Genomic DNA, 14,534 nt, shown 5'->3' on the forward strand with positions numbered 1-14,534 from the left:
TCAACTACCTCGAGCCTTGTTCACGCTGTGTCTACTGACGTTGCCTATAATAGCTTTTAACGTTCCTTTTGTCAGTCAGCGTAGCTTGCCACTTGTACTTCCTTCTGATCTGATGTTTGTGAATACAACGTTTGAATATCATCAGAGTCAAACAGCTTGGTGCAAAGCATCTTCTGATCTTCTGACCTTGAAGAGCTTCTGAGCGTGATACCATCAGAACTTCAGTGCTTCTGATCTCATGTTCTTCTGATGCTTCCATAGACCCATGTTCTGATTCTGCTTCGACCATCTTCTGATGTCTTGCCAGACCATGTTCTGATGTTGCATGCTGAACCCTTTGAGACAAAGCTTCTGAGCGCTGAATTATGCATACTCTTTATATATTTCCTAAAAAGGAAATTGCATTGGATTAGAGTACCATATTATCTTAAGCAAAATTCATATTATTGTTATCATCAAAACTAAGATAATTGATCAGAACAAATCTTGTTCTAACACATCAGAGTGCACTACTCCCAGAGCATGCTTTGCTCTTGGAGCAACTTCTAATACAAATGGCAATCTGGGTAGCTTGCCTTTCATGCATACCTCACATGACTTCTCAGGCTTCACAATCTTTGGAATGCCATGTACAAGCTTCTTAGAACTTAGATGCCCCAGGATTCTATAGTTCAAGTGCCCCAACCTCTTGTGCCACAACTTACTATCACCTTCTGAGCCTTCAGCACTCAGACACTCTGTTTCAGCTGTTTCTACATTCACCTTGAATGTTCTGTTGCTTCCCTATTCAGATTGCATAATCAACTTCTGATTGGAATCATACAACTTCAAGAGGTTGTTCTTCATAACAACTGAGAAACCTTTCTCAATGAGCTGACCTACACTCATCAGATTGCTTCTGATTCCAGGAACATACCAAACATCCTTGATCAGAACAGTCTTTCCATTCTTCACTTTGACTTTGACATTTCCCATACCTTATGCATGAAGATACTTGTCATCAGCACATCTGATCTTTGTCCTCCTTTCAGAGTCAAAGTCTATCATCCATTGTTTGTTTCCAGTTAAGTGATTTGAACACCCAGAGTCCATATACCACCACTCTGAGAAACATCTTTTGTCAGACTCTGAAGCCATCAATAGCACAGGTTCATCATCTGAATCACCTCTAGCTATATTTTCTTCTTCTGATATCATTCCTTTGTTTGCAACACAGTCTCTAGCATAATGGCCAAACTGTTTGCAACAGTAACATTGAACTTTCTTCTTATCCTTTCCCTTCTGATATCTCTTCTCATCAGAAGTTGAGGCTTCCTTCTGGAATATATCACCACGTCTATGCTTCTGTTCCTTCTCGACAAAAGAAGCCTTCAGAGCTTGCTCAACTTCTCTCTCAGAAGCTCTCTCAATCAGACGCAACTCTTGTGCTTCTAGACTGCTTTGCAACTCTTTTATTCTCATGGCTTCCAAATCTTTAGAATGTTCAATAGATACAACAATATAATCAAATTGAGGAGTAAGTGACCTAAATATCTTCAGATCTTTAGAATGTTCAATAGATACAACAATATAATCAAATTGAGGAGTAAGTGACCTAAATATCTTCTCTATGATTACTTGTTCAAAAAGGGTTTCTCCACAAGCCTTCATCTCATTAGTGATCACAATCACTCTAGAGATATACTCAGAAACTTTCTCATTGTTCTTCATGTTGAGATTTTCATATTGCTTTCTCAGGGATTGAAGCTTCACCTTCTTTACTGATACGTCACCACCGTAACACCTGACCAGTATATCCCACGCCTCCTTTGACGTCATAGCATCAGAAATTTTCTCAAACACATTAACATCCACACACTGATGAATGAAGAACAACGCCTTCTGATCTCTCTTGCTCGTTTCTCTCTGCGCTTCTCTTTGTTCTTCCGTTGCATCCGCTACAACCGGAACATATCCTTTAGTGACAAGATCTAGAACATCTTGAGCACCAAATAATACACGCATTTGAATCATCCATCTATTCCAGATTTTACCATCAAGAACTGGAAGTTTGGTATTCAATTTTCTTCCACTCATCTTTAAACTTGTGAAGAAAATCAGATTTCACTCACACTCACACAGTGTTTCCCAACCCACAAACAACCAAGAAAAATGTGATTCAACACAACTTTGTTTCCCAGAAACAAAATCAATCACATAGTCACACAAACTCACGTTCACTCGTATTTCCCTGTGTTTGGAACCGGAGCTCTAGATACCAATTATTGGTGCACAATGAATAAAGATGATGACAAAGAGAATAAACAAAAAGGAATAACGGAGCAAAAAGAGATGAGAGAATAATGTTGTATATTTTGCTACTTGTGTTGTGTAATAAATGATAGCTACTACAAGGCTATTTATACAAAAGAAAAATCTTGCCACATCATCCCTAACAGATTAAACTTAGTGAACAAGTCTAAGGTACACATAGTACAATACTAAGAAATACTAAAGTACCCTTACTAACTAAATAGCTAAGCTAACAGGACCCAGAAGTTACAACTTCTGGTCAACACTACTTCTGAGTAACCATCAGAAGATCAACCCGTATCAGAACTTCTGATGCTCATCTTCTGAATATTGAATTACTCTTCAATACAGATATCCAGAAATAGTTGTTCTAATAACAAAAAGTGCCCTCCCTGCTGCCTCTATTTCCATTTCCCGAACTTTACCATTTCCACGAAACTCGCATAAGCTTCCTAACAACATTGTTGTGGACTTTCATTGAACATGTGAAATGCATTATTATTCAAAAGAAACAAAAGGATAAAGGGGACAACATTCAAATTTCCATTGTTGGCATGGAAATTTTTAAAAATCCAGATTTTTTCGAAATTTCCGGTACACCCCCAAATTTTTTGTAGAAACGCATCTTTTTTGAAAATTAGTGACTTTAGACAAAGGTATAATTAGGGGTGGCAAAACGGGTCCGACCCGCGGGGAAAACCCGTTTTGCCTACATTTTTACGCGGGGCGTGGTAAGGTTTTAGGCCCACTCATTTTAATATGTCCGCCCCTCCCTGTCCCGTTTTTTGCGGGCTTTTGCGGGCATTAGTTTTTTCATACAATTTTATTATTTTTAGACCTAAATGGTTCAATGCCTGCGGGCTTTCTCCGCCCCGCCATCACTTTTTTGCGGGGTGGGGCAAGGTTTTAAACCCGCACAATCAAATATGTATGTCCCGCCTCATTTTTTCGTGGACTTTTGCAGGGCGGGCATGCCTGTTTGTCACCCCTAGGTATAATGGTAAAAACATACCCCATGAGAGGTGACATGTCTAATTTGGGGGGTAGCATGTTAATTCCTCCAAAACTTGGTTAATTGTTTATGAAGTAAAAATGTGTCCTCTAAACTATTGTGAAATATTTTTAGTTGATTATGGGGAAACTCGTTCAATAATTGATTAAGGAAGTGTTTAAATCGATTATGGTTCATATTCAATAAAACATTTATGTTTTTTCTTGGTCATAATCTATTATGGTCAAAGTCTAATCGATTATGATGCGGATCCGGCTCAAAAGCAATTTCTTTCTTGGCCAATTTTTTTACTATAAAAGTAGAACTTAAGATCATTAGAAAATACATAAGAAATATGAAAACAACCTTTTTTTTTCTAATCACTTTCTTTCTCTTCAAATTTTCATATTCACTTAAATACTATTAATGCTAAGTTAGCTTTTACATAGTTATCTTCTCTAAGTCTCTATTGATTTGTAACTATAATCAAAGTTTGCTGTAATAATTGAACCAGTTGAATCAAAAATCACTAGAACTATAAAACAAAACAACAATTTCTGGATAAGCTCAAACCCCAAATACATATCAGAAGAAATTTCAACATTTCAATCCACTAAAAAACAACACATTAGTACAAAGTGTACAATAGTCAAGAAAGACTGCACTATATGTGTTATATCTTACTATACACTATACTTCAAAATTTATATATATACAAATATTTATTTCTATTGCTAATAAAGAAGAAACAAAACTGAAATTATTATTATTATTATTAGCAAAAGCTATGGCAGTAGAGCTCCAAATTGCAAGCCATGGAAGAGAATACAATGGAAAGATGACTTCTATTGTGATTCTTTCTTCTATGGTAGCTGCCACTGGAGGCATTATCTTTGGTTATGACATCGGAATTTCAGGTCAGTCGTTCGATTAAGATCAGACAATTCTAAAACATGCAAGCTTTAGTGTTTGTTTTATTGTCATGACTCGAAAAAACGAGCTTCAATATGATTGATCGAACAATTATTGATATCTTGAATGCGTGATTACAGAGAAACTCCGAATAATACATGGAATTATACATGATTTTCTTTATCTCTTTGCAGGTGGTGTAACATCTATGGTGCCATTTTTGGAGAAGTTTTTTCCAGATGTATACACTAAGATGAAACAAGACAAGAAGATTAGCAATTACTGCAAATTTGATAGTCAACTCTTAACAACATTCACTTCATCACTATATATAGCTGGTCTTTTAGCGTCTTTTTTTGCATCATCGGTTACAAGAATGTTTGGTCGAAAACCATCGATTCTTGTAGGTGGGGCCGCATTTCTTGTCGGAGCGGCTCTTGGCGGTGCTGCTCTTAATATTTATATGTTGATACTTGGTAGAGTTCTTCTTGGCGTTGGAATCGGTTTCGCCAATCAGGTATGTTCATTATCGTGTCACGTTCCAGTAATCCAATCCTGAGATATGACATCCTTCACCTCAAAGTCGGTTATATAGACTTGAGTTAGACTCAACTTAGCATGTTCATGTTGTAAGCTATGATCACTTATTTGGAAATCATACACGATCCAGACTCGTCGATATTATAATAACTTGAGAAAATAGATTAAACAGATATAACTACGTGTGTTGGTGTCCAATAGTGACACGCGTCAGACACCAGACACGTTTAATCTGAAATATCAACATTAGCATAATCTTTATATGCATTAAAATTTTCATAATTTTGCAGTCAGTTCCATTATATCTATCAGAAATGGCACTTCCAAGATACAGAGGAGCAATCAACAATGGTTTCCAACTATGTGTCGGAATCGGTGTTCTATCAGCAAACTTAATCAACTTCGGCGCAGAAAAAATCAAAGACGGTTACGGCTGGAGAATTTCTCTAGCCATGGCAGCAGTTCCAGCTTCAATCCTGACATTAGGAGCATTTTTCCTCCCAGAAACACCAAACAGCTTAATCCAAAACAGCAAAAATCATCAAAAAGCTAAGTCAATGTTGCAGTCCATAAGAGGCACAAACGATGTCGAACAAGAATTTAACGATCTTATCGAAGCAAGTAACATGTCAAACTCTATCAAACATCCATTCAAGAACATCTTACAAAGAAAATACAGACCTCAACTTGTCATGGCAGTAACTATACCTTTTTTCCAACAACTCACCGGAATCAATGTCATTTCGTTTTACGCTCCTATACTGTTTCTAACCATCGGATTAGGTGAAAGTGCTTCGCTTTTGTCAGCTGTTATGATCGGTATCGTAGGTACTACTTCAACATTCGTATCAATGCTGATAGTCGATAAACTAGGCAGACGAGTATTGTTCATATCAGGCGGAATTCAAATGTTTTTCTCGCAGATTCTTATCGGAAGTATAATGGCATTTCAACTCGGTGATCATGGTGAAATAAGCAAGAAATATGTATACTTGATTCTAGTTTTGATATGTATATACGTAGCGGGATTTGCTTGGTCTTGGGGGCCATTAGGATGGTTGGTTCCTAGCGAGATATTTCCGTTGGAGATAAGATCGGCAGCACAAAGTATAACAGTTGCAGTGAATTTTCTGTTTACTTTCATTGTTGCTCAAACTTTTTTGAGTATGTTGTGTCATTTCAAGTTTGGAACTTTCTTCTTTTTCGGAGGTTGGGTGGTTGTGATGACAGTGTTTGTTTATTTTCTGTTACCGGAAACCAAGAATGTTCCGATTGAGCAGATGGAGAAGGTTTGGAGAGAACATTTGTTTTGGAAGAGAATCGTTGGAGACAAGAGTGATGATGGCAGACAACCAGTGCTGCCTTAACTGATTAATGTAGTTTTATTGTTGTAAGTATCGAAATGTCTTCTGAAACCTACTCGGTTTTTTCGTAATCATGTTATAGGTACGAAGTATTTACAAATGTGTTGGGTTTTTGAAAGAGTATTGCAAGGAAAAATAGAGAAAAAAGTTGACCATATATTTAAGGTGTCTGAATCTCTAACCACTCGAATCAATTACATATCGATGGAATCAATTGATATTAAAGATGGATACAAGAAAACTTCATGCTACACTAAAACTCTTAAACTAAAATATAGTTTTTGTTTATCTCTTTCTAACTCTAACTATTAAACTAACATCAGATCCAATCTCACCATCCACAAGCGGCGAACCCATTTAAAACCAGATAAAACCTCTGTATAGACTGATCCAACACAAGAATTGTTAGCCTCTGGCAAGATTCGAACCTAATATCTTGAGATGAGGACACTCTCAAGATCCAAGCTTTCACCAATAGTCCAATATTTATTACTAGTTTATGTTCATATCATATCAGAAGTCACATGCACTTATATTTGCTTATATTTAAATAGATATTATTGGTGAGATTTGAAGTTGAAGATTGAACCCTTCATTTTCACTCTTATCATATTCATAGAAATTCAAACTGAACATGTGATGTTCCTTGTATAACTAGAATACTAATATGCCAAAATACATAAGTCCTTTATTAAATTGGTCCCAAATGGGTCCTTACCAAAGAAATCACCATTCAAATTGTTGATTTTGAATTATTTTTTCTCCAATTATTAAGAAGCATTGCTGGTGTACAAACTTGACCTTTCAAACAAGAAAATTAGTACACCACATTATTCAGATATTTGTCACACAATTACAGGTGAACTCGGATAAACAATTTAGTTAAACACTTATTCAATAAGTTATTACAGGAAGTTAAGTAAAGAGCTTATCTAAAAAAACTAATTTGAAAAGCTTACATTTTAAATAAGCTGAAATATATCTCATAAGTTACTCCAAATGACTGACTAATCAACTGTTCTGAAGTTTGTCTCTTGACTAATCAACTGTGCAAGTCAATAGACACTGCTGGCTTATTTAGCTCTGAATATTCAAATCTCAAACTCTCTCCACTTTTTCTAAGCTTCTGTCTGTGAAAGCTAAAAGAGAAAAGTTAATGGCAGTTGGATTGGCTATAACATCTCAAAATGGAGAGAAGAATAATGGAAGGGTAACCCTTTATGTTGTTCTGTCTTGTATGATGGCTGCTATGGGAGGTGTGATATTCGGCTATGACATTGGTATAACAGGCGGTGTTACATCAATGGAACCGTTTCTGAAGAAGTTCTTCCGCAAGATATATCTTCAGATGAAATCAGATGTCAAAGTTAGCAACTATTGCAAGTTTAACAGTCAACTGTTGACCTCTTTTACATCCTCGCTTTATGTTGCTGGTTTTTTTACTTCCTTCTTGGCTTCATATGTCACTAGAGTCTTCGGACGCAAGCCATCTATCGTTGCAGGCGGCGCTGCATTTCTTGCCGGTACAGCTCTTGGGGGTGCAGCCTTTAACGTGTACATGCTCATAATCGGTCGGCTTTTGCTTGGAGTTGGGGTTGGTTTTGCAAACCAGGTAACAGTCTCTCTTTACTCTCATTGTTTTCTTCCCAAGCATTTATGCTAAGCTTCTTCGTCAGAACCAGGCTCTGATACCAAGTTGAAAATAAGGTTTCGATGCTGAATCGCGTGAGAGATTAGCTCTCATATTCTGTGCTGATTTTGCAGGCAGTTCCTCTATACCTCTCTGAAATGGCACTACCGAGATTTAGAGGGGCAATAAACAATGGTTTCCAATTAAGCATCGGTATCGGTGCTTTGTCAGCTAACCTAATCAACTATGGAACAGAGAAGATTAAAGGTGGTTATGGTTGGCGCGTATCTCTAGCCATGGCAGCAGTTCCAGCCTCTTTCCTAACACTAGGTGCACTTTTCCTTCCAGAAACTCCCAATAGCTTAATCCAAACCAGTCAAGACAATCAAAAGGCGAAGCTAATACTTCAACGAATTCGAGGTGTGGAAGACGTTCAAGCAGAACTCGACGACCTCACTAAAGCAAGTTCTTCTACTTCAAAAACAAGTGAACAACAATCATTTAAGATTATATTGGAAAGAAGATATAGGCCTCAACTTGTAATGGCAATAGCAATACCATTTTTTCAGCAAGTGACCGGGATCAATGTCATTGCTTTTTATGCTCCTCTACTTTTCAGAACAATCGGATTAGGAGAAAGCGCGTCGCTGTTATCATCTGTCATGACAGGTATAGTAGGTACCGGTTCAACGTTCATATCAATGCTCATAGTAGATAAACTCGGAAGAAGAACTTTGTTTATAGTTGGCGGCATTCAAATGCTGGTCTTACAGTGTATAGTCGGAGGCATAATGGCAGTTCATCTCAAAGATCACGGCGGATTGAGCAAAGGGTATGCTTATATGGTTCTGGTAATGATATGTATTTATGTTGCTGGGTTTGGATGGTCATGGGGCCCGCTAGGTTGGTTAGTACCAAGCGAGATTTTTCCGTTGGAGATTAGATCAGCTGGTCAAAGCATCACGGTGGCAGTGAGTTTTCTCTTCACTTTTATTATCGCGCAGACTTTTCTCGCTATGCTTTGTCACTTCAAGTCGGGGATTTTCTTCTTCTTTGGCGGTTGGGTGGTGGTGATGACCGCGTTTGTGTATTATTTTCTACCAGAGACAAAAAATGTGCCGCTCGAACAGGTGGAGAAAGTGTGGAAGGAACATTGGTTTTGGAAGGGAATTGTCGGAAAAACGAATGAAAGTTACGATGCTTTATAGAAGATCCAATCCTAATGCTATAGAAACGAGAGCAGAAAATTTTTCGATATTACATGCACATGCACATGTTAATCTTGCAATATATATGTTAAATTCTCGATTAATATCATAAATGATGTTTGTTACATGATTTTAAGCACATTTGTATGCCATCAAATTTCCTCAACCGACAAAATTAGCATAATAATGACTTAAATTTGAATGCTGAAGGGTACCGATTTCTTGAACAGACTATCTTTCAGGGTAGCACGGTAAAGACTTCTACGTCTTTCATTGCAAGACTCCTTACTGAATATCTAAACGTCCAACCATGGCAGGCCCCGGCATGTTCCCCGGTTTTACTAACGGCAACGACAGCTCCTATAAAGTTTGGAAATTTTTTGGTTATTCGCGCTATTGCATCCTTAGCAGCAAGTTTGGGTTCCATTCCCAACCTCATGCTTTCCACAACTTGATAGCTGAAATTGAAAAGAAGTGTTAACCTTGAAAGTTCACGAGAGAAAATATCAGAATCTAAACCTAGAGGAACTATGGAGTTTCCGTAGTACCATGGAAGGAAGCGCATCATGATGTCGCCATCCCCAGTTGCACAACATGCGCCGACTTCATCAATAGCATATGCCGAGGATCCAGCTATTGGACCATCACCTACCCTGCAATCAAGAGAAAATTTCAATTATAAGAAGCAATTTGGTCATTCAAGAAATGAAAAGATCTTTCAACTTCTGAGATTGACACCGACAAGTTTACCTTCCGGGAATCTTGAATGTTGCTCCGTTAGTTGATGTGCCAACAGCAATGTGTCCTGTCTAAACCAAATAGAGAAGTGTCATTTGCAATGTTAATACATGGTGATATACGCAGATCGATTTCTATGTTGTTATGATAATCTTACTCTATCAATAACAGCCATTGAAATGGTATCGTGGCTGTGAAGACCAACATGAGGTAATCTTCGTATTTGACTTCGATCAATAACGGAGCATGTTTCATCAGAAAGGTCGAGATAGTTATTTGGACGATAAGGACCACAATCATTCGCAGGTAATACGTTTTTCCTGAAATTCGGTTGGCAGCTACTTTTTTTCCATTCGGTCCATTTCTCTATAGATTCTGATGAACTCAGGTTTGTTGGTCCTGGAAGACCCATTGAAATTGCGAATTCGGATGCTTTCTCACCAACCAGCAAAGTGTGTTCGGTGTGTTGCATCACTAGCCTAGCAGCTTTGATTCCATCCTTTACGTATCGCATGGCAGCAACAGCTCCTACTTCCATAGTCACCTATGTATTCCCTTAGCAAAAGATTGGACCAAATATCACGCCGATGTAAGAATTTTAGAATGCAAGATAGAAACTAATTAACAGTTACAGAACATGGTAATTAGTCGTTACCCCGTCCATGACCATAGCATCCATTGTAGTTTCAGCGTTCTCATCGGGACTCCCACCCGGACCAACTGTTAAGATTCATTTTGAAAAGATCATTTAGACTTACAAATAATAACATGAACACTTGTGTAGTATTTCGAAAAAGTTAAGTATAAAAATAACTTCCGATATGTTCATAAGTAGTTTTTAGCTTATTTTTATAAGTTTCCTACAATAAGTTACAGAAATAGCTTATGTAAACAAGAACTTATATGTTAGCATTGAATAAAATAAGCACCTATTGAATAAGTGCTTAATTAAGTTATGCTAATGGGGAAGTAAAACAATTCAAACCCTAAACTTATTCATAACTGCTTATTTTGATAAGCATTTTTGCTATAAGTTGCAAATAAGTTGTTTATCCAAACATGTCCAAAGACTAGCCAAATAAGTGCTTAACTAACTTATGCTAACACAATATCATCTCCTAAAGTTGCCCTAAAAGCCAAAATTCAGATTGAAAAGTCCAAATTATGCTGAAAAGATTAAATTCCCCAACCTGTTCCATCACACCTAAGTTCCTCACATGTGGAGCAACCTTCAACAACGGAATCCACAGCAGAAGCACCAGCATCAACAGCACTCCAAGCAGCTCTAACAGCTTCAATAAACGGCCATGTGCTTACTACCAATGGATACTGTTTCAATTCAACACTTCCATGATGCCCCACAACCTCATCACAATAACACATGCAAAATAAAATCAAAAATTTGAAATTTTGAAAATAAAAATGAAAACCCAATTAAGATTTTGGTATAAAGTTGATGAATTTGAGTGAGAAAAGGGAATGGTTGGTTGGTGTTTACCAGTGAGAGTAAAGAGAGGAGGAGTATGAAGATGAGGGGGTTTGAAGACATGGATGGAGTTGGAGGTTTTATCACTCTTTCTTGTTGTGAACTATCGATTTGAGAATACCCAAATCATTGAATGACACCTCGATTCTTTGAGAGAATTTATGTGAAACTCGATGGCTCAAATGGTTGAAGTTTATATTTGGTTATTTAAGAAGTTTTCCATATGCAATTTTGGGATTTGAAAATGACCAAGAGGTAACGGATTATTTAAAACAACCTAAACTATATGTGATTTATCTCATCAATATCAGATGTTCAAAAATTTTAGTAATTTATTGGTCGACTTGTTTATAAGTTTTTAGCACAAAACAAAATTATGTGAAATTAGTTTCTCTCAAAGACTCAACTCACATAAAATTATATGAGACTAGTCGCAATCGTATTATGTTTATTAAATTTTGGTGGTTCTTAATGATGATTATGAATGGGTTAGAGTCTGTTTAGCGTTTTTTTTTTTTGGCTTAGGCCCTCTTTTTTCTCAAAAAAAAAAAAGTATGAAGAAATTAGATTGAAACTTTTTTCGTCAATAAGATGATTTTTTTCTTTGCAATTACAAATACAATTACTAATTCTTGTCATCCATGCCATAACTAGTAAGTATGGATATTCTTTTCTGATGATACCACGGTAGAATATCATAATTGAAAAAAAATTATCATATTGCTTCAAATTGTTATCTTTATTGTAAGACATTTGAACACTTATTCAAAATTGTCTCACTCGTCCTCCATAACCTGATTGGAATAAGAATCAACTATGTTCTAACTTTTCTAAGCCTAAACTTGCAAGTGTTGTTATTGTCAATGATTCTGCATAATCCTCTTAGTTTTCCTTCTCTATTGTTAATCTTGAATCTCTCCTTGGACAACTTCTTCCTTCTGGTAATAGTAATACTCTCGTTGTTTTTCCCTCACACTAGATTCTACTTGTTGGAATCACGTGACTTGTGTATCTCACTTATCTTCTTCCCTATCTAAAAATATCTAAAAATGATATTAGTCATTATATTCACATTGTTAACGGGTCTCTTATGCGTAACCCATAAAGGTTAATCCGCTTGTCTAATTTAAGCTTGTTTGACACATTGCTCATTAGTAAATTAAGTTTCAACTTTATCTATGTTTGTCAATTATGTGATCTAGGTTATGAGCTTACCTTTTCTTCCTTTGGATGTAGTGTGCAGGATCAAAGAACAGAGCAACACATAGGGAATGGATGAAAGATCGGAAGATTATTTGAGCTCATTAAACTACATGTTCCTTAAGGGCCTAACACATGTGTCGCTTTCAAATTTTCAAATATTCTTCTATTCGACTTTGGCATTGTCGTCTTGATTGTACTGGTTGTTAAACTGCTAAACAATCAACTTTATCTTTTAATAAAAGTACTTTTGTTTCCGCTTCATCATTTGAATTTGTACATTCTGATATTTGGGGTCATGTTTTTACCCTTACCATGAGAGGATTGAAGGTGATAAAAACACAAGAAGGGGGTTGAATTGTGATAGCTTTTTTTTCTTTTCTAAAACTCTCTTATAAGATTCTGAACACAAGGTCTAGAATCTGATCCAAATATAGTTGTTTGCAACGGATAAGATAAGTTCAGAGTTAGAGTCAAGGAAAGGGAGATACAAGCGATATATCCTGATTCTTCCCACAAATTTAGTGTAGTCTAATCCCCTTGAACTTCCAAGGGATTTCAGTATAATCACAACTGATTACAAATGCTCAAGCACACGAGCAAGGGAACTCTAATGCCCAAACACGCGAGAAAGATACTTCTAATGCTCAAGGACACAAGCAAGAGACTTCAAATGCTCAATCACACAAGTAAGAGACTTCAGATGCTTAAGCACACAAGCAAGAGACTTCTAACAATCTAACTTACAGGTGAGATACTGTTTAAGAGTTACATTTGATATACAATTAGAGGTGTAAACAAGTTACAACACAAAAGACTCTTAAGACAAGAAATTCTAAGATATACAAATGTTAAGAAATTCTAAGTTAATTTATGCTTTTAATTTGACAGAGTAACAACTCTTTGTTTTTCATTAGTTTGTTGTTAATTTCTTCAAGTCTCCGGCTCCTTATATAGAGAAACATTAAAGAGTCATTTGAGAATACTTCTTGTACAAGTGAGTCTTGGAGAAGCTTTGATCAAAAACATTAAAATATAGTTTGATACGGTTAATATTTGGTAAAAGAAATTTGAAATTCCTTAGTTTTAAAAAGAATTATTTGTTTCATCCTTGTTGTTTATGCAGATTTTTGTTTGGTTCATAAGGTTATACAAAATTGAATTAATGTTATGGGCTACATTTATAACCACACATTTGCTTTGAATCTAATTAGAAAGACTATCGGCAATGTTGAATTGGTTAAAAACGGAGTGACAAGGTTTGTTACCTCTTTCCTTACTCTACAAAGGTTGCAAGAACTAAAAAGCAAGCTTAGAGAGATGTTCACTTGTGAATAATGGGAGACTTCCAAACATGTCAAGGATTCTAAAGTAAAAATGGAAACTACTACTATACTTATACCATCATTTTGGAATGGTGTTTACACTCTTAAAGGTCATGGCGCCTCTTGTAGATGCGCTAAGAATGGTTGGTAATAAAAGGAAACTCGCAATGAGTTACATATATGCCGCAATTGGGGTAGAAAAAAATTAATTGAAAAAGCTTTCAATTTAAATTCAAGCAAGTGCAAAGTCGTATTTGAAATCATTGATAAAAAATGAGAATGTCAACTTCATCATCCACTACATGTTGCAGGTTACTATCTCAATCCTGGATATTATTATGATAAATCAGAAATTGAGAATGATCCTAAATTGGTGAGAGACATCCATAAATGTGTTAGGACACTTAGTTAAAGAAATGAAATGAAAGATAAAATTTGAGTACAATTTACACAATACAAGGGTGCTACAGATCTCTTTGGTGTAAGAGCGATTAGACAAAGGTCGACATTAGCTCTAGATAAGATGGAAGTTCTTTGTCTTACAATTATCGGTCACATGTGAGACACTTTGTGTTGTGTTTATCCTGAAGTAAATTGATTTTTTACTTGCAGCTGAGTGGTGGAAATCTTATGGAGCTAAAACTCAAGATTTGCAATTACTGATTGTTAAAGTGTTAAGTTTGAGTTGCAGGATGTGAGCATAACTGGAGCATCTTTGAGCATGCAAGTATTAATTTTTTACTAGGATGTTAAAGTATCTTACATTCAAGTATTATTAAATTAATACTTCAAATTATTGTATTTTAGATTCATTCCAAGAAGAGAAATAAGTTGGAGAAGATGTTGAA

The 14,534-nt window shown here is 36.2% G+C and overlaps 3 protein-coding genes across 3 annotated transcripts; 2 read left to right on the forward strand and 1 right to left on the reverse strand.

Annotated features, from left to right (window-relative positions):
• Window positions 1–3,792: 3,792 nt before the first annotated feature.
• Window positions 3,793–6,256, forward strand: LOC131593447 (hexose carrier protein HEX6-like). Its single transcript, XM_058865940.1, has 3 exons — window positions 3,793–4,200; window positions 4,390–4,712; window positions 5,026–6,256. Exons 1-3 carry the CDS (start codon window positions 4,071–4,073, stop codon window positions 6,100–6,102), a joined length of 1,530 nt encoding a protein of 509 aa, XP_058721923.1. The 5' UTR covers window positions 3,793–4,070; the 3' UTR covers window positions 6,103–6,256.
• A 999-nt stretch (window positions 6,257–7,255) lies between these two features.
• Window positions 7,256–8,937, forward strand: LOC131593448 (hexose carrier protein HEX6-like). Its single transcript, XM_058865941.1, has 2 exons — window positions 7,256–7,711; window positions 7,864–8,937. Exons 1-2 carry the CDS (start codon window positions 7,256–7,258, stop codon window positions 8,935–8,937), a joined length of 1,530 nt encoding a protein of 509 aa, XP_058721924.1.
• An 88-nt stretch (window positions 8,938–9,025) lies between these two features.
• LOC131593449 (probable isoaspartyl peptidase/L-asparaginase 3) lies at window positions 9,026–11,434 on the reverse strand. The gene is made up of 7 exons (XM_058865942.1): window positions 11,174–11,434; window positions 10,866–11,040; window positions 10,331–10,395; window positions 9,833–10,219; window positions 9,688–9,746; window positions 9,486–9,590; window positions 9,026–9,395 (listed from the first exon to the last, which is right to left on the reverse strand). The coding sequence occupies exons 1-7, from the start codon at window positions 11,222–11,224 to the stop codon at window positions 9,176–9,178; spliced, it is 1,062 nt and encodes a 353-aa protein (XP_058721925.1). The 5' UTR covers window positions 11,225–11,434; the 3' UTR covers window positions 9,026–9,175.
• Window positions 11,435–14,534: the final 3,100 nt, after the last annotated feature.

The sequence above is a fragment of the Vicia villosa genome, linkage group LG3 (genome assembly GCF_029867415.1).
Source record: "Vicia villosa cultivar HV-30 ecotype Madison, WI linkage group LG3, Vvil1.0, whole genome shotgun sequence".
NCBI lineage: Eukaryota > Viridiplantae > Streptophyta > Magnoliopsida > Fabales > Fabaceae > Vicia > Vicia villosa.